General features: G+C 47.3%; 1 protein-coding gene across 1 annotated transcript in view; it reads left to right on the top strand.

Annotated features, from left to right (window-relative positions):
* The window catches only part of LOC118848052 (receptor-type tyrosine-protein phosphatase V-like), a 31,664-nt gene extending 19,575 nt beyond the window's left edge, over positions 1-12,089 (top strand). The window contains exons 23-34 of the mRNA XM_036756786.1: positions 1,989-2,111; positions 4,880-5,040; positions 5,646-5,781; positions 6,436-6,503; positions 6,674-6,761; positions 6,898-6,976; positions 10,113-10,183; positions 10,387-10,515; positions 10,658-10,768; positions 10,961-11,124; positions 11,530-11,665; positions 12,004-12,089. Coding sequence (XP_036612681.1) covers positions 1,989-2,111; positions 4,880-5,040; positions 5,646-5,781; positions 6,436-6,503; positions 6,674-6,761; positions 6,898-6,976; positions 10,113-10,183; positions 10,387-10,515; positions 10,658-10,768; positions 10,961-11,124; positions 11,530-11,665; positions 12,004-12,063 — 1,326 coding nt within the window. The 3' untranslated portion in view covers positions 12,064-12,089. The remainder of the gene's footprint in view (positions 1-1,988; positions 2,112-4,879; positions 5,041-5,645; positions 5,782-6,435; positions 6,504-6,673; positions 6,762-6,897; positions 6,977-10,112; positions 10,184-10,386; positions 10,516-10,657; positions 10,769-10,960; positions 11,125-11,529; positions 11,666-12,003) is intronic.
* The last annotated feature ends 6,303 nt before the right edge of the window (positions 12,090-18,392 follow it).

Genomic DNA, 18,392 nt, shown 5'->3' on the forward strand with positions numbered 1-18,392 from the left:
GTAGATAGAGTCGCTTATTCATTCTTAGAATTCTCGAGCGTCAAAGTCAGAAGCGGCCTTAGGGACCATTTAATTTCCCCCTGCTCCCACCATTTTAGAGGAGTAAACTGGGGGCTAGAGGCATGAAATAGCTTTTCTAAGGTCACCCAGATAGTTAATGGTGGAATCCAGGTCTCTTGCTTACGAGGCTGCCTCTCACTTAGTCAGTCAACAATGTAGAGAAGTCAGCCTTCATGTCTCGAAACCCTCAAGTTTTTCATTCTCCATACCAGACCCTCCTAATTCTTTTAACCAGTCCTGAATTTGAATCCCAGTCAGACAAGACAACAGACATTTATCAAGTGTATACCATGTACGAGGCACTATGCTAAACCCTGGGAACAGAAAGAAAGGCAAAACCAGGGTCCCTGCCCCCAGTGAGCTCATGTTCTAATGGGGTAAACGACATACAAAAACTTGAATGTGCAAGATCTATCCAGTGTAAATGGAAGGCCCCAGCAGTAGAGCACTGGTCAGGGGAGCTCCTACAGAAGAAGAGATTTGGTCTGAGTCTTGAAGGGAGCCAGGGAAGTCAGTAAGCAGAAGTGAGGAGAGAGAGCATTCCAGGCATGGAGAACAACCAGTAAAAAGGCAGAGAGGTGGAAGATGAAGTGTCATGGCCGAGGAATGGCAAGTAGGTCAATGGAGTGTCCAGTATGTGGAGGAAAGACTGGAAAAATAGGAAAGGTACAGTTTGTAAAGGACTTTAAAAGCCAAACAGGGGATTTTCTATTTGATCCTAGAGGTAACAGGGAGCCTTTGGCATTTGTTGAGTAGGGGAATGGCATGGTCAGAACTGTACTTTAAGAAAATCCTTTTGGCAGCTGAATGGAGACAAGGAGAGCATTGCACGCTGTTGCTATGGTCCAGGAGGGAGTTGATGAGGGGCTGCACCAGGGTGGTGGCAGTGTTGAAGAAGAGAAGGGGGCATATAGGAGTGATCTTGTGAAGGTAGAAATGCAAGATTTGGCAAAAGATTGGGTATCTGGGGTGAGTACAAGTAAGGAGTTGAGGTTGACACCCAAGTGTGTGACCCTGGCTAACTGGAAAAATGGTGCTTCCTTCCCCATGAGAGGGATGTTTGGAAGAGGGGAGGGATATTTTGGGAAGACTAAATCCTGTTTAGGACATTTTAAGCCTTAGGTATCTTATAGGTAGTTGGTAATACGAGACTGGAGCAGAGAGAAGTTAGTGTTGTCTATATAGATCTGGGTGGGAATCATCTATGTAGAAATGATTGGTCAACCCATGGGGTCCAATAATATCATTAATCAGGGTAGTGTAGAGGGAGAAGAAAAGAGGGCCCAAGACAGATCCTTGGGGAGCACCCAAAATTAATGGCCTTGACCCGGATGAAGAAACTGAGAAGGAGCAGTTGAATAAGAGGAAGGAGAAACAGAAGACAGTAATGTCATGAAAGCCCAGGGAGAAGAGGGCATCCAGGAGACAAGAGTGACAGGCATGTCAAAGGCTACCAAGAGGCCAAGAAGGATGCAAATTTAGAGAAGATCACTGGCTTTGGCATTAAGAGAGCAGCCCTGCCACTTCCTATTTGTGGTGTTGTGGGACTGTACGGTCAGATTACTTAAAATCCCTTAACCTCAGTTTCCTCATCAGTAAAATCATGGATATTGGATGCTTGGTTTTCTAGGGCCACTTTCTGGCTGAAATCTATCATCCTTTGGTCATAGGTATTTGATAGGTGGAAAAAAGATGAGGAAGGGCATTCTAGGAAAAAGACACAGCCTGGGCAAAGGTATGGAAGGTGGAAAAGAAGTGAGGAAGGGCATTCTAGGAAAAACACAGTGCCTGGGCAAAGGTGTGGAAGGCTAGTCCTTTTTGGCAAGAGTGATAGAGATCTGGGAGATTGGAGGTAGGGTGATAGGGGGGGAGTGACTGGGTTCTTACTGTCCCTTCACCTTCCTCCTCATGTCTTCTTTGTTCCTTAGGTCCTGTGTGAGCATTACTGGCCATTAGACTCCACCCCGGTCACTCATGGCCAGATCACCATCTGCCTCTTGGGAGAGGAGAAAGGGGAAGACTGGACAAGGAGGGAACTCCAGGTGCAATATGTGAGTGTCCCCCAGGGCAGGTTGTGTGAGGGGGGAGGGGAAGGTTTAGCTTTGAGACTCTCTAGGCCCTAATTATGAGGTGAATAGTTAGGGGTCCCCTCCTTTTAAGGATCTCAAAGCACCTTGCTGCTTTATGTTTGCCCCTTAGATCCCTGGGAGGGGAGCAGGAGGAGCAATGAGGCCCAACTTGACCTCATCTTCTTCTCTGAGTTGTGACATACTGGATAAAAAGTTGGACCAAGAGTCAGGAAGACCTGAGTTCAGAACCTGCCTCAGACACATATGAGCTGTGTGATCCTGGCACTTAATCTCTCACAAACTCAGTCTCTTCCTCTGTAAAAAGTGGATGATAATAGCACCTACCTCACAAGGCTGTTGTGAGAATCAAATGAGATAATGTTTGTAAAGTGCTTTCAAATTTTAAAGAATTATAATTCCATAAATGACGTGCTAGCTATTCTTAGAGATGCCCCTCTTCCCAAAGTGTTGACACTTTCTGGGTTCCACATGCAGGAGTGTTCAGAGCCCCGTGTTGAATACCGAATAGGACAGGAGCTAGATCAGACAGGAAATCAAAGGAATAACATTGAGTTTGCCCTCAGGGAGCTTCCCATCTAGTAGACAGCTCTCAGTCCCAGTTCCCAGTCTCCTGGGGAAAGATGTAAAGGATCATTGTTGGAATAGGTCCAGGGGGTTTGCCCTTGACCCCAGATTTTCTCCTTTTAGTCTCAAAGCCCAAGTAGATGCATTGAGACTCCTGACCTTCTTGGTCCCTGAGCCCCCTGGCTCCCTGGCTTTAGTGAACTACCAGATGCTTAATTACTGCTCTCACCTCCCAACCCCCCTCCCTAACCTCTTCTTCTCTCAATATCTTGGTTTTCAGTTCTAGCATCCATCCCTCACAGTGCCACAGGCACTTTTTCCTCCCGAGGAAAGAAAGGAGGAACTCTCCTAAAAGATATTTCTAGTTGAGCCTTATGCCCAGAAAAAAAAAGAATAATTCAACTGGACATCCTTAGTTTACTCACATACAGTTCACAAAAAACCATCTTTTTCAGCACAAGAGACTGGACCTTGGCAGGGGTGGGATGGGGTGGGATGGGGGGCCGTACTCTGCTTCCTCATCCATCTTCTTTCTCCTCCTCTGCCTCCTCCCTCACATTTGTCTAGCACCTTAATAATAATAGTCACCTGTATCAGCAAGGTGATAATCACAATGTAGATGATAACTGTCAAAATGCCTGGGTGGTTCTGTATCTCAAAGTCTACGAGACTCTCCACGTAGAAGGTAGAAGAGGTAAACCAGTTATTCAGACACCAGATCCTATAAACCATCTACCCAATCTATCACAACAGTAAAACATGCAATACACAATATCACAACGTTTAGGCTCGCCATCCCAAAACCTCTCCGACTCCCTGCTGGGGTCTTCCCCAAAACAAATTCACAATACAGCTAAGTCACTCTGTTAGGTTTCCTTTGACATAAGCAGGTCACGTGGCCTATAAATGGGTGGAAAAGATCTTCAAATCTAAATTGCTACTACATCGTCACTCTAAGTTTTGCAAAATGTTTAATAATAATAAAAACTAGCATTTATCTATGGCTTTAAGGTTTGCAAAACAGTAAAAAAAAAAGCTAGCATTTATCTAGCTCTAAGAGGGTGCGTCTAGGTGGTGCTGTAGATAGACTGCTGGGTCTGGAGTCAGGAAGACCTGAGTTCAAATATGCCCTTGGACACATTAGCCGTGTGACCCTGGGCAAGTCACTTAATCTTGTTTGCCTCAGTTTCCTCATCTGTAAAGCAAGCTGGAAATGGCCGACTGCTCCAATATTTTTACAAAGAAAACCCTGAATGGGATCATGAAGATTTGGACACAACAGAAATGACTGGACGACAACTACAACAACAACAAAATATCTTGTACATTTGTTATTGAATTTGATCCTCACAACAGTCTCGTGGAGTAGATGTTATTCTCACTTTATAGATAGGAAACTGAGGCAGATTTGTCCAGGGTTACACAGCTAATAAGTGTCCGAGGTTGGATTTGAACTCAGATCTTTCCGACTTCAAGTTCAGAGCTCTTACCCAATGAACCTTGCAGCTGCCATCTATTTTTACATATCTTACCTCTTTTGATCCTTACAACAACCGAGGGAGGGTAAATAAGATGAATGAAATTGGATGGAATTAGAGGTGAAATTTGAAAAACAGAGCTGAGAGAAGACATTTCTATGGGCTTGGATAGGTTTGAAAATTGGGCTCACTATGGATTACTGTTCACTAGAGACTTTGAGATCTCAGGATGGTGCCCATTATGCAAAATAAGTAACTACCAAAGAGAAGAATTTTCTGTCCTTTAAAATGTATGTAAAAGTCACATGGAGAAATGTCTGCGACTGTCCTTCCCTGGATATTGTGCCCTTGGCATCCGTCTGCCTTGCCCCCTGCCCCAAGTCCCGCCCTCACCCTGAGAGTCCCAGCTCTGATCATCAGTATTTAGGAAGGGTATAAAGGGAGACTCATTCACCCTTTCCAGCTGCTGCCTTTCTATCCTCATCTGTACAGGCAGGGGAAGTGACCTGGAAACAGCCAGCCACTGAAGGCTTCCCAGGTTTAGGCAAATGGCCCTACCGCCCAGTGAGAGGCAGGCTTTACCTTGGCTTCCAACTCAGGCCAAGTTCAGGTTTTAACCTTTCCCTGGGGAGCAGTAGGGAAAAGAGAGAGCTGTCCTCTCCAGACCTGACTCTCCCACCTGCTCAGGGCCCCCAGCAGGAGGAACGCAGGGTCCAGCAGCTGCACTTCACGGCCTGGCCAGACCACGGTGTTCCTGAGGCTCCCGGTTCCTTGGTCAAGTTTGCAGAGCTGGTACAGGAGGAAATAAAGGCTGCTCCCAGCACGGTACCCACCTTGGTGCACTGCAGGTGAGTGATGGAGAGAAGAGTCTGGATGCCTAGTGAGGGGAATGCTGGGGGCTGTTAGGAGAGCTCCAGGCGTATTCACTTCTGTCCTTTGCCCAGACCAGCCTCCTTGTCACCATCCCTGATCTCCCTCAGTGGCTCTCCAATGCCCCCTCCTCACCATGATGTCGTCCCAGTCCCCACCCCTGACCCTAGTATCCCCAGTTCCCCAACTCTTCCTCAGTGCCTCCTCATTTCCCATCCCAATTCCTCTAGTAGCCCCTCTTTCTGCCCCTCATCCCCACTGTCCCCCCACCAATCATTCCACAACTTCCTTTCTCCTGTTGTATATTGGAGACCATGATAGGTGCTGTGTGTTTGAGTGAATATTGTATGTGTGTATGGGAGGGGTTGTACAAATCAAATAAGACGCATCATCCCTGTCCTTTCCCTGGCACCCATTATTCTCCTCCAAGTGCCCTTTTCCTACTTGCCCCTTTTGCCCCTCCCCTGTCCTGTTGAGTCAGACTAGGACAGCCCAACCAAGAGAAATGATCGGGCCGGCCCCATTGGCTGGCCTAGGGCCCTGAGGAGGGATTGGGGCTCTGCTTACCTGGGACTCCCCTCAGCGCCGGTGTGGGTCGAACTGGAACCTTTGTGGCCCTGATTCGGCTCCTACGACAGCTACAAGAGGAACAGATGGTGGATGTGTTCTACACGGTGTATGCCCTGCGGCAGAATCGGCCCCTCATGATCCAGACCCTGGTGAGCACCAGGGCTGCAGAGAGAGGATAGGAAAGGAGGGTGAATGGGGATGGAGGGAAGGCAAATAGTTGGTGGAGTGGAGGGGCTTGAGGGTGCCCAAGTAACCACCCTGGGAAAGTCTTAGGGGATTTTGAGGTGGGCAGAATCATCTTCTTCTATTTAACTACTGGTAACTTTCAACAATTTTCCAGTATTAAAACAATTAAAATTTTTTTCAGATTAGCAATAATCCATTTAATCTTTTTCCTACCTCTCCTTCTTTGAAGAAAAAAGAAAACAAAACCCTTGTAACAATTATGCATAGACAAGCAAAATAAATTCCCCTGTTGATTGTATCCAAAAAAAATTGTCTCAACGTGCACCTTGAGTCTATCACTTCTCTGTCACAAAGTTTTCCAAATATTTGCTATAGGCCTGGTTCTACAAGAGCTCACTACAGTCCCCAGTATATAAAAACCCCAGGAGTCAGAAGGCCCACATTCTAATCCTACCTCTGACTACCAGCTCTGTGGCTTTGGCCCATAGGTCATTGATAATGTCCCCGAATCCCTTATCCCTCTACTTAGAGTTCTCCTTCCCTCCAATCCTGCTAGTTGTCCCACCTGGGAAAGCACTAGTTTGGACTCTCCTTGTCACCTGCTTCTTTCCCGCCAGGCTCAGTACATTTTTCTGCACAGCTGTCTGCTGGACAAGATTATGGAGGAGCCAGCTGAGTCTCTTGTGTAAGTCCTGACCCTTCTTCCTCTCTTAGTGTCCTCAGGCTTGGGGGGGAGATGTCCAGGGATGCCTTGGGACAGAGGAAGCTTCCCACTCTGTTCCTCCATTGGGCTGCCCTGCTCAGGGGCAAAGATGGCTCTAGCTGGCATCTTATTGTATCCCCCTCTCCCGCCAGCTCCTGGCCCATCATTGTGAGGAACTTCGCACAGAAGCATGCCAAGAGGTCAGCCCACACCAACGCTGGCTTCCTAAGGGAATACGAAGTGAGATCTGGATATCCCTGGCCCTCTCTTAGCCATGTGCTGGTGCCATTGCCCAAGAACATTTTACTGTCCATCCATTTTGGTGGATATGGCCCCACTGGTGACACACGCCTTTGCTCATTGCCTTTCTCCCCAGCTCCTTCTGCAAGCCATCAAGGACCAGGATAATTCTGCCCAACACCAGCTGGGCAGTGCCACCTCCCAGCTCCTTTCCTGTAAGTCAAAGGGGTCATGCCTCTGAGAAAAGGGGATCCATCTCTGACTGCAGGGTGTGAATTGTCCATGTTATTAGTGTGGCTATAAAGTGCTAGCCAAGAGGGGACCATTCCCTTCTGGTGGGGAACCCACCTCAAAATGACTCCTCACCTTGAGACCCCAAGGAACTGGGAGAGGCACCATCAACTGGGCCTGGAGAACTGTGATGTATTCATCAGACTCTAGTTAAGTATCAGTTTAACCTCAGCTTCAAATGTTCTGAGGCCTGCCCTTTGCCACACAGTAGCAGGAATTTGGTGGGAGATGCCAGGTGTTGCTGGGTGGGTGGGGCACCAATTTTGATCCCCACCTTGCAGAAAGGCAGTTTGTTTCTTCAGCTGGGGAGGGAACCATCCCAAAGGAGACAGCGGTGCTAAAAAAAACAGGGAGGCTGGGCCTCCTGGACTGGGTGTGACATGGCAGTGTAGTCTGTTCGACTGGGTTAGAATCACTTCATGCTGGGTCTGTGGAATGAAGACATTGCACAAGAGATGATCGAAGGCCCTTTCTACCTCTAACACTTTGTGAGCCTAGCTAACAGTGAAAGAGCCAAGGAACAGCCGGCCTTTCTACATTTGCTAAGCAGGATCCTTGAGCTAGGCTGTTGGAGAACATAACTCTGGAGCCAGAGGACAGATGTGTTGTTGCTGAATTGTTTCAGTCGTGTCTGACTCTTCATGGCCCCATTTGGGGTTTTCTTGGCAAAGATACTGGGGTGATTTTCTATTTCCTTCTCTAGTTCACTTTACAGATGAGGAAACTGAGGCAAACAAGGTAAAGTGACTTACTCAGGGTCACACAACTAGTAAGCCTCTGAGGTCACATTTGAATTCAGGACTTCCTTATTCCAGGCCTGGCAGGACTTTCTTAATGATAACATCTCCCACTTATACAGCTCTTTACACTTCATAAACTGCCTTACATTTATTACCTTTTTTGATCCTCTCAGCATAAGGCCTGAGATTTCATCTGCGTGGGTGTTTTCTCTGCTAATGCAGATAACAACCTTCTCCAGGGACAGGAATCATTTTGGCTAAAAATGTTCATCACTTGATAGTCAATCTACCTTGACCCAATCTGTCTTCCTTCCTCCTTCCCTCCCTTACCATTTCCCTTCCTCCCTCCCTCACTCCCTTATTTCCTTCCTCTCTCCCTCCCTTCCTCTTTCCTTCCTTCCTTCCTTCTTTCCTTCCTTCCTTTCTTCCTCCCTTCCTTCCTTCCTTCCTCCCTTCGTCCTTCCCTTCCTCCCTTCTTTCCTCCCTCCCTCCCTCATTTCCTTCCTCCCTCCTTCTCTCCCTCCCTTCCTTATTTCCTTCCTTCCTCCCTCCTTCCCTCATTCCCTCTCTCATTTCCTTCCTTCCTCCCTTACTGCCTTCCTTTCCTCCCTCCCTCCCTTCCTTGCTCCCTCCCTACCTCTTTCCTTCCCTCTTCCTCTCCTTCCCTGTCTGGAAGTATAGCAGCTGCTCACAGGTTTGCCCCCAATGCTGATCAGCCTGGAAGCTTTCACACCCACATTTCCAGCCTCTGCTAATTTGCCTGTCCTTCAATTATTGGCCTGTTGGTTCCCTGTTCCTGTGTTACTTATTGTGCTGGTGCCAGACTTCATACTGATTCCCAATGGGCTTAGCCTGGCATAACTCACACAGTCCATCAGCCTCAGCCTCCCCTAGTAGCAGGGATTACAGGCGTGTACCACCATGCCCAGCACCTTCGACTTTCTAAGCCTCAGTCTCCTCCTCTGTGAAATGGGTTCAGTAATATCTATAGTAAATACCCAGGAATATGGTGAAGTTAAAGGGGATAACTTATATAAAGCTCTTTGCAAATTCAGAATATAAATGTTAATTATTATGGCTTTTATTTTCTTCTTATTTTATATTTGTTGTCATTTACTAAGAGTCAGCCAGGGACAGATCAGTACTTTGCCATTTTGAGTTGAATATTTGCCAGATTATTTTGCAGGGGCAGAAATGATTGTTTTTTGTAATTGAGTGAGTCTGGGGATTAGACATTCATCTTCTGGGGACTCACTGAAAACATCTCTGAGACAGCTCTGTAGCATGGACAGGAGGACCGGGCTGACACGTCCTCGGTTCCTTTCCCACAGGCTCTTGACTTCAGCTGTGTTTCTATGTTTTGAGAGCTTTTCCTCCCCTATCAGTGGGAGATTAGGTGCATTTAAGATCTCAGTCTTTATTAAAAATGGTATTCTAAGTTCTTGTGCATTCCTGTTATCCAGGAGATTGTGGGTAGCAGTTTTGTCTGTCATGATGCTCCAGTTTTAGGACAGTTTATGGGGTGAGATCGAGGCAGCTAGATGGTTCAGTGGATAGAGCACTGGGCCTGGAGTCAGGAAGACCTGAGTTCAAATCCGGCCTCAGATACTCACTAGCTGTGTGACCCTGGGCAAGTCACTTAACCGCTGTTTGCCTTAATCTGCTAGAGAAAGAAATAGCAAGCCACTCGTATCTTTGCCAAGAAAAGCCCATATAGGGTCATGAAGAGTTAGACATAACAACGTGTGGTGAGATCTCAAAGATATTTTGGAGTTTGGGTCTGTAGTACGAGGATTTGACATCTATTAGTCCATGAAGGATAGGAAGCTTCTGGTGTGGAATTCTGACCACTTAGGTTACTTCTTTCTAGGTATTGTAGGCTCTCAGCTTTGCAACTTGGGATGATAGCATAGTTTGCATCATTTCTTTGTAAAATCTATTCTTGTTAGAATAGGTCATCAGATGACAAGACATCTCCCAGATCCTTGTTCTAAGGGGACTTGGTAGGACTAAGGACCAGGCTCCTGTTAGTACTTTGAGAACTGAGGGCTGCTTTCCCCACCACAATGAAGTATTGGGGGGAACTATTGGAGGAGTTCAGACTCTATAATTTTTATTTTACAGATGAGGAAACAGGCTTAGGAAGCAGTGATTTGTTTCAGTGAAGTCTCGTAGTTAGTAAATAGGAGAGCCAGGTATAGAGCCTGGCTCTTGTCTCTTGCGGATGCCACGTTAACTCAGCTTGGTTGAGTTTTCCCTGCTTTAGTGAGCTTGGGGAGATACAGGCTCCTAACCATTCTTTTCTCTTCCTTCTTCATAGATGATCGCTGGAAAATGAAGTTTTCTCTGGAAGAGAATCCCGCCAACTCTGTTCAGGCCTGGTTCTTTCCAGTGAGATGTTGTCCTGTGTCTTCCCTTACTCTTACCTCTTGCCCTTGTCACCCTTCCTCTCTCTTCGCTCCCATGGTGCATTGTCAAGATTCATGATTAAGGGTGGGAAGGCAAGGGTGCCAAGGTTGTTGGAGGTCTCTTGGTATAGGCTTGGCAATTTCTTGGGAGTTCCAGGGAATAGCCTCAGTCAGCTTCTCCCACAGGGGGGACTTTCTGTCCGAGACCAAGTAGCACTGGCAGGTCCTGCAGAGACAGAAGAGTTCTGGCAGTTGGTGTGGGAGCATGGTGTCCGAGTTCTAGTCTCCTTGTGCCCTCTGGGTACTCAGAATGAGGTGAGGGGCTTGGTGGGGAAAGCAGAAGGAAGGGTGGTAACGTGGTGGAGGTTGGGAGCAAGGGATTTAGTTTAGCAGGGGCCTGGGTAGTGGGCATTCGGCAGCCCCATGAGTGGGCACTGGGGTGGCACTATATATGCAGAAATGGTGGCCAGTGTTGGAGTATCCCATCCACATCGAGGCATTGACTGTCCGCTGGGTGGAACAGAAAGATGTGGCAGGGTGGCTTTGTCTTCACCTGAGAGTCAAACACGTAAGTGTCTGAACGGTGGGGTTGAGGTGAGGGTCAACCTTGAGGAGCAGGGAGGAGGAGGAAGCCCAGAACTGGGTCCCAAACTTGCCCTACAGTTACCCATAGTGGGGAAGGAGGGAAGGAGTGAGAGGCCTCTAGGCAGTGGTGGCCCATCACATTCTGCCTCCCTGCCCCATTCCCTTGGGTCCCCAGGAGAAGAAAGAAAAAGAACTCAAGGTGAAGCTGTTTCAGTTTCCGTGCTGGGAAAGTGGGCAGGAGCCTCCAGCCCAGGTCTTGTTGTCCTTTCTGGCAGCTGTGGGCCAGCACCACTCACGGATCAAGAAAAAGAAGCCAAAAACAGTGCTCATGTACTCCAGGTACCAAAGAGAAACAGGGTATACGGGGAGGGCTGGAGAGGGAGATGGCAGGTCTGTATTTCTATCCTGGGTCTTCTCCCTGATCTGGGACAAATGCCCTTAATCTCTCAGGGCCTCAATTATTCTCATCTCTTAGATGGGTCCCATGTACCCAGTGTCCCCTTCTTACCTATCAATCAACAAATGTTTGTTAAGTCCTTAGTATGTGCTCAGGACTGTCCTAGGTGCCATGATATAAGGACAAAGAATGAAATAGTCCTTACTCACCTGCCTCACAGGGATACTAGTCAGTCAAACACTTAGTAAGAGCCTACTATGTGTCAGGCACTGGGCATTTGAAACCAGACAGAGTGACCAGTTCAGGTGTCCAGATTAAGGGCTTCCTCCCCTGCACCCCCATCACAGCTCAGGAATCCCCCAGTTGGGGGTTCTCTTGGCCATGGATCGGCTGCTACAGCAGGCAAAGTTCCAGAGCTCAGTGGACATCTTTGGCGTGGTCTTGCAGTTGGCACGGGCCTGTGGCTCCATGACGCCGACGCTGGTGAGAGGTGGGAGTGGGTGGGCACAATCTCTGGGATGTGGGTAAGGGCAGAGGTTTGGGCAAGAGCGGCACCAGCAGCTGAATGTGAGCACCAGGTGGCGTTGCTGCCCACCTCTGCTGCTCTTCTGATGGTGCCTTTGGAGAGAGACGCTTCTGAGGCCTGAGGAAGACCTGATGGAGGCTTAAAGCCAGCAAGGGGTTTTTAGAAATCATAGCCCAACCCCTTTCATTTTACAGATTAAGAAACTGATAGCCCCAGAGCTCTTCACCTGACCCTGGACTTTGCCCACTTAGAGATAGTTCCTACTTAGACCCTTCGCTCTCTCCCTTCCCCCCAGGAACAGTACATTTACCTCTATGACTGTGTGGGCAGTGCCCTGGCCAATGGGCTAGCCTAAGGGAAGGGGTACAGCTGCCCAGGAGCCGAAGAGTCTTGGAGCCCTTCTGCTTTGGATTCATATTGGACTTGGCTCGGCCAGTGTGGATGAGTCTCAGGGGCTTGGCCTGGTCCCCTCCCACTGTGGGGGTGGGCTCCATGTCCATTCTCCAGGACTATGAAATTGTGGGCCTCTGGAAATAAATACAGATCATCAAAAGCTAAATCTGGGTGTATTCTGTCCTGTCCTCCTCACCTCCCCTTTTTTAGCTCACACTGGGGTTAGAAGAAGGGTCAGACCAGGAACTAGTCGAATGAAAAGACAATAGGAAGGGTCCCTTATGCTTCATTCTTATTTCTAAGTAAAGGGAGAGGGGAGGGAGCTGGGGAGGGCTGGGGAAATCAGAGATTCCAAATGGGATTGCTAAAGGGAAGAATTAGTGGCTACTTGAAGGTATATAGCAATTATAAGAAATAGTATGGCCTTCTAAGAGACAAGTATGATTTAATATTTTAATATTCAGTGTATCAGCAATCTCAAAGATGTGTTATTGACTTGTAATGATTCAGGTTGAAGCTACCCATACCTGCCCATCCTGGTCCATGTCCTCCCGTAAATCCTTGTGTGTGTGTGTGTGTGTGTGTGTGTGTGTGTGTGGTTCCATCTAATATGCTGGGGCCTTCCTCAAATCCTCTTGACATTTTATTCATACCAGTGGAGTCACTGGTTATTTAAATGTTTGCATGTATCAGGTATGATTGTGATGTCTATCTATGGGACAGCTGCCAGTCTATGGACAAGCGCTCCTCCAGGGGGCTTAGGCAGGCTCTCTCTCCTCATCCCTTTGGCCCTTCTCCTTCTTCTTTCCTGTTAGTGGCATATGGCACGTTTGAATACCATCAGTACCTTGTGTTTGTGGGCTCCCGTCTATGTTGGGCCAGGGCGCTATCTGTCTATAGATATGTCTCAGTTATGACATCTCTCACTATAGTGTGTCTGGGAGACCTCTGAACCAGGCCACTGAGATGCAGCTGTCTTGTGTTCCTGTGACATGCCTCTCCCTGAAGGGGGACATTGGGGTCGCCTTTTCTAATGCTTTCTTGTCACTTGGTATGGGAAGGTGGAGGCAGTGGGTGTTGGACTTAGGGCCTGTCCTAACCTGCTGACCCCTAAACCAGCTGGTGAAGCATATTTCTCCTCCTGCTATAGCAATCCTTTCTGGGGAGGTGGGGTAGCCCTGATTCCAGCACCTCAAGCAGGTTTTCCTAGGTCCTAGTCTCTTAGCCCTGCCCACCCCCCCACCCCAGTGTTCATAGGAAGCTTATCTCACATATCAATGACATCTCTCTGTAGTTAACAAGTTCCAGTTAGTCAATTAGTAATGATTACTAATGATCGCCCCATGATAAATCCAAGAATCCAACAGCAATTACTCAAGAGTTCAGTTTCAAACACAGGCTTTGATCTGTGATCTGGAAATTCAAACAATGATGGCTTCAAACATATAAAGAAAGTAAAGGTCATTGTCGTAATGCTGGGTGTTAGCACATTGCTCCAACTCCCGGAGGCAGCTGGTGGTGCAGTGGATAGAGCCCTGGGCAGTCAGGAGGACCTGAGTTCAAATCCAGTCTGAGACACTTCTCGCTGTGTGACCCTGGGCAAGTCACCCACCCTGTGCTCAACTATAAAATAGGCATAATGATACCACCTATCTCACACGGTTGTTGCGAGGCTCAAATCAGATTGCTTTTCTTTTTAAGCACTCAGTGCCTGGCACATAGCCGTTGTTATATAAACTCTTATTCCCTTCCTAGTCCCCTACTGCCTTAGCCCCCAATCAATTAATCTCCTACAGCCCTAGCGCTTTAGTATTAAGATCATAAGTTATAGACCTGGAAGGGATCTTCAAGATCATTTAGACTAGAGGTATCGAATTCTCCACTTGCTCAACTCCCTAGTGCAACCTGAACCAGATTAAAATGTAATTGGAAAATGTTTTAATGAAATAGATAAAAATGTAATACAACTTGCTGCTGCTGTTCAAGCATTTCAGTCGTACATGATTTTTTGGTGATCCCATACGGGGTTTTCTTGGCAGAGATACTGGAGTGGGTTGCCATTTCCTTCTCCAACTCATTTTACAGGTGAGGAAACGGATAGATAGGGTTAAATGACTTGCCTAGGGTGACACAGCTAGTAAGTGTCTGAGGAAGATGCAACTTCCTGACTCCAAGCTGGGTGCACTGCTCCACCTAGCTGCCCATGCAATACAGATAATGTTAATTTGTGGTTATCTAAGTCAATATGTGGCCCACAGAGATTCAATTCTATTTGAATTTGACACCACTCCTCTCATTTTTACAGGTAAGGAATTTGGGGCTCAGAGAAGGGAAATATTTTGCCTAAAGGTGACTCGGGTAGTGAGTAGCCCTGCTAGGTTTAGACTCCAAATCTAGTTCTCTTTCTGAGGTTAGAAGAAGGTTCAGGAGTATGCTGGTAAACATTTACCAACCATCTGTAAGAAAAAGCAGGATATACTTTTAAAATTTATTCTGTATTATTAACATTATCATTAATTAAGTCTAGACCAGTGGCATCAAACTCTAGTAGAAATTAGGCCACTGAAGCTGAGTATACAAGGATCCATGAAGGCTGCAGATCGACTTAGAAAACCAGAGATTAACATTACATACGTTCCCTGGTATCTTTATTTTGTTAAATATTTTCCAATTACAGTTTAATCTGGTTTGGGCCTCACTCCACCTACAAGCCGTGGGTTTGACAGTCAACAAAACAATAAATCAAACCCTGATTTGAAGTGGATTTCTGACAATTTAACAATTGGTTCTCAGAAGCTAGTTTGAGCTGACTCTGGCAGGCACACCCTTAGAGGTGTCTACATGCCTGAACTCCCCACCTTTCTCAACTTGGTAATTTGTTCCTTTCTGAGTCCCCATCTCTCTCCCTGTTTGGCCCCCATTTATTCTGTAGGAAAGCTGCTCCCTTTCCCTTTCCCCATCTCCCTCCATTCCTCCAGTTTCATCCATCCCTCAGTCTCAGTCCCCCTATATTGCCAGCCTTCCACCCTTAGTTTCCTATTTGGCCCATTTCCCCAAGATCCCAGACCCCTGGTCTCTTAGTCTTTAGTGTTTCCTATAGGCTAGCTGTATCCCAGTGGAAGCAGAGAGGGGTACCCTCCTTGTGGAATGGGGTTTTCCACCTCTCCACAGATGTTACCAGGGGCAGAGACAATGCAGTGTGCCTTATCTACCTGCTAACATCATTGGGGATCGCCCACGGCTGTAATCACTTATCCGGACCCTCTGTTCCCTTCTGGGAGAGCCTGGGTGGAAGGGGGAGAGTCTCGTGTTGTGGTGCGAGGTCAGGAGGTGGAGGCTTGTTGCTCCTATGGGAAGATTGAGATCAGGCCAAGCTGGCCGAGTTCTCCTGACTCCTGCCCTTCTTTACCACTCTCAGCAACAAGAGCCTAACACAGAGGATACTGGAAAGAGAAAGGATTGGAAACTGAAGCAGAAGGGAAAAGAGAAAGATAAGGAAAGTGGGGAGTGGGGGAAGAGAGAGTCTAGGACACACTTACATTTCAGTAGGTCTGTCTGTGTTTCCACAATGGGGTCTGGAAAACTGGACATCAGAAAGATCCTAGGGAGGCTATCACACAGAAGCATATGAAGGGTGAAGCCTTTCTATCTGCCCCATACTATGGATGACCTAGCTGTGGATATCTCATTGAAAGAATGAATGGAAATGAATTTATTAATCACTTACTGTGTTCCAGGCACTGCGCTAAGGGCTGGGGATAGGAATACAAGAAAGCAGAGTAGGCTTTGCCTCAAGAATTTTACAATTTAATGAGATGACGACATGTGTTGGGGCGGGGTGGCCAGGGACAAATGTTCTGGACAGGAAAGTCAGAGAGAATGGAGATTGGAGCCAGTGTACGTACCTTCCAGGACTGGAAGGTTTGATTTGGTTATTGTTTGTAGAGCTAGTATTGGAAAGAGGGGAGGGGAAGAGGGTGTGGAGACCTATGGTTTGTCAACTGTGAGCTCCTTGAGGGCAGGGACCAAGCCTTACATTGCTTTGGGACCCCCTGTAGAGCCCAGAACAGTGCTGGGCACATGTTAGTTGGACAGGCTGGGAGTGAAGGCTTTGAGAGGAAAGGGCATTGCAGAGTCATAGATTCCAAACTGGAAGGAGACCTCAGAGCATCTAGTCCAATCAGAAAGCCCAGCAGAGAGACAGAGAAAATGGAGGTAAGGCCCTCATGGGTTCCCTGCTTCTTAGCCTACTGGGGGGGTGGGTAGAGATGCAAGGTTGAGGATGTAGGACTTCTTCAAAGGAGCACAAAACAGATTTATGATTGTGAGCGCATGACCCCAGTTTGCCTGCTCTGGGACAGGAGAAAAAACACACACAATTCTCAGATAGGATATTGAAGTCAGTCAGTCAATAAGCATTTATTAAGCACCTACTACAGGCCTGCACAACCTGTGGACTACCAAAGGATTTCAGGTGGCACCCAAGTGAAATCCTTTGGTGTGCCCACGGGCCACAGGTTGTGTAGGCCTGATCTCTACTACATGCCAGGCACTGTGCTAAGTTCTGGGGATACAGAAAGAGGCAAAAGATGGTCTCTGCCCTCAAGGAGCTTATAGTCTAATGGGGACACACACACATGCGCACACACACACACACACACACAAATAGATACAAAACAAGTGATATGCAGATAGACTTAAGAGGGATTGAGAAAAAGGTCAGATTTTAGTAGAGACATGAAGGAAGCCAGGGAAACCAGGAGGTAGACATGAGTGGAGAGAGAATTCCAGGCATGGGGGACAGTCAGAGAAAATGTCTGGAGCAGAGAGATGGAGTGTCTTATTCTCAGAACAGCCAGCATCACTGCATTGAAAAGTATATATACACAGTAGGTATAAGAGGTTTGTTTGTTTGTTCATTGTTGTTCGTCCTTTATTCTTGAAGAGGACCATGACATCAGGGAGGTGATGCCATGACTTGCAGGTAAATTGGGTTTAAGCGAGGCAGGGCTGTGCAAAGTCACCAGCCTCACTTTCTCCTCCAGAGCCATCTGGGTCCTGTGGCCAGATACAGATCAGGACAACTGGCGATGGCCAGGTAGAAGAGGTAAGGAGACTAGAAAGGTGGGAGTAGTGGGGTTAGTTTATAAAGGACTTTGAATGCCAAATAGAGGATTTTGTATTTGATACTGGAGGTGAAAGGGAGCCACTGGAGTTTATTGAGTAGGGAGGGGAGGGACCGGCAGACCTGCATTTTAAGAAAATGACTAGTGACTGAGTGGAGGATGGACTGGAATGAGGAGAGATTAGGCAGGCAGACCCACCAGCAGGCTATTGCAGTAATCTAGGATGAGGTAATGAGGGCCTATACTAGAGTGATAGCAGTGTCAGAGGAAAGAAGAGGAATATGTTTGAGAGATGTTACAAAGGTGAAATCAATAGGCCTTGGCAAGCCAGATTGGATATAGGGGTGAAAGAGTGAGGAGTAGTGGATGACAATTAGGTTGTGAGCCTGAGAGACTGGAAGGATGGTGGCGTCTTCAGTGGTAAAAGGGAAGTTTGGAAGGGGGAGGGTTTAGGGAGAAGGAGGAGATCGGTTTCGGACAAGTTGAGTTTAAGATGTCTACTGGACATCCAGTTTTAGGTGTGTGAAAGGCCATTGGAGATGGGAGACTGGAGGTCAGCAGAGAGTTCAGGACTGGATAGGTAGATTTGAGAACCATGAGCATTAAATCCATAGCAGTTGATAAGATCACCAAATGAAATCATATAGAGGAAGAAGAGAAGAGGGCCCAGGATAGAGCCTCGTGGAACACCTGTGGTTAGTTGGCATGATCTGGATGAGGATCCAAGCAAAGGAGATTTAAAAGTAGCTGTCAGATGGGAGAACTAGGAAAGAGGGATGTTCCAAAAACCTAGAGAGAAGAGAATGATTGGTTGGTTGTTGGCCTTTGTTCTCAAAGAGGACCAAAATGACATCACCATGTTAGAGTCAAGTTACAATGCGTCTGGCTATGGCTGATCAGACCAATACAAGTTTGGAATGCTCTACCACAGGTCAGGCACAAAGAGTCTGTGTGACTATTTGGGCTGGATTCTCTAAATTTGTGCATCTCGAGGTTCAATTCTGCTTTGCTCATACAGTACAGCACCTTCTCCGATGAGAGCATGCCACGCTAGGAGGGCCTGTGCCAGTGTTTCCCATGTCTCAATCAATTCAAAAGTTCTTAAGAGACACCTTAAGAATGGCCTTGTATCGCTTTTTCTGAACACCATGCATGAGTCCTCCAT

Source organism: Trichosurus vulpecula, chromosome 4 (genome assembly GCF_011100635.1).
Source record: "Trichosurus vulpecula isolate mTriVul1 chromosome 4, mTriVul1.pri, whole genome shotgun sequence".
Taxonomy (NCBI): Eukaryota; Metazoa; Chordata; class Mammalia; order Diprotodontia; family Phalangeridae; genus Trichosurus; species Trichosurus vulpecula.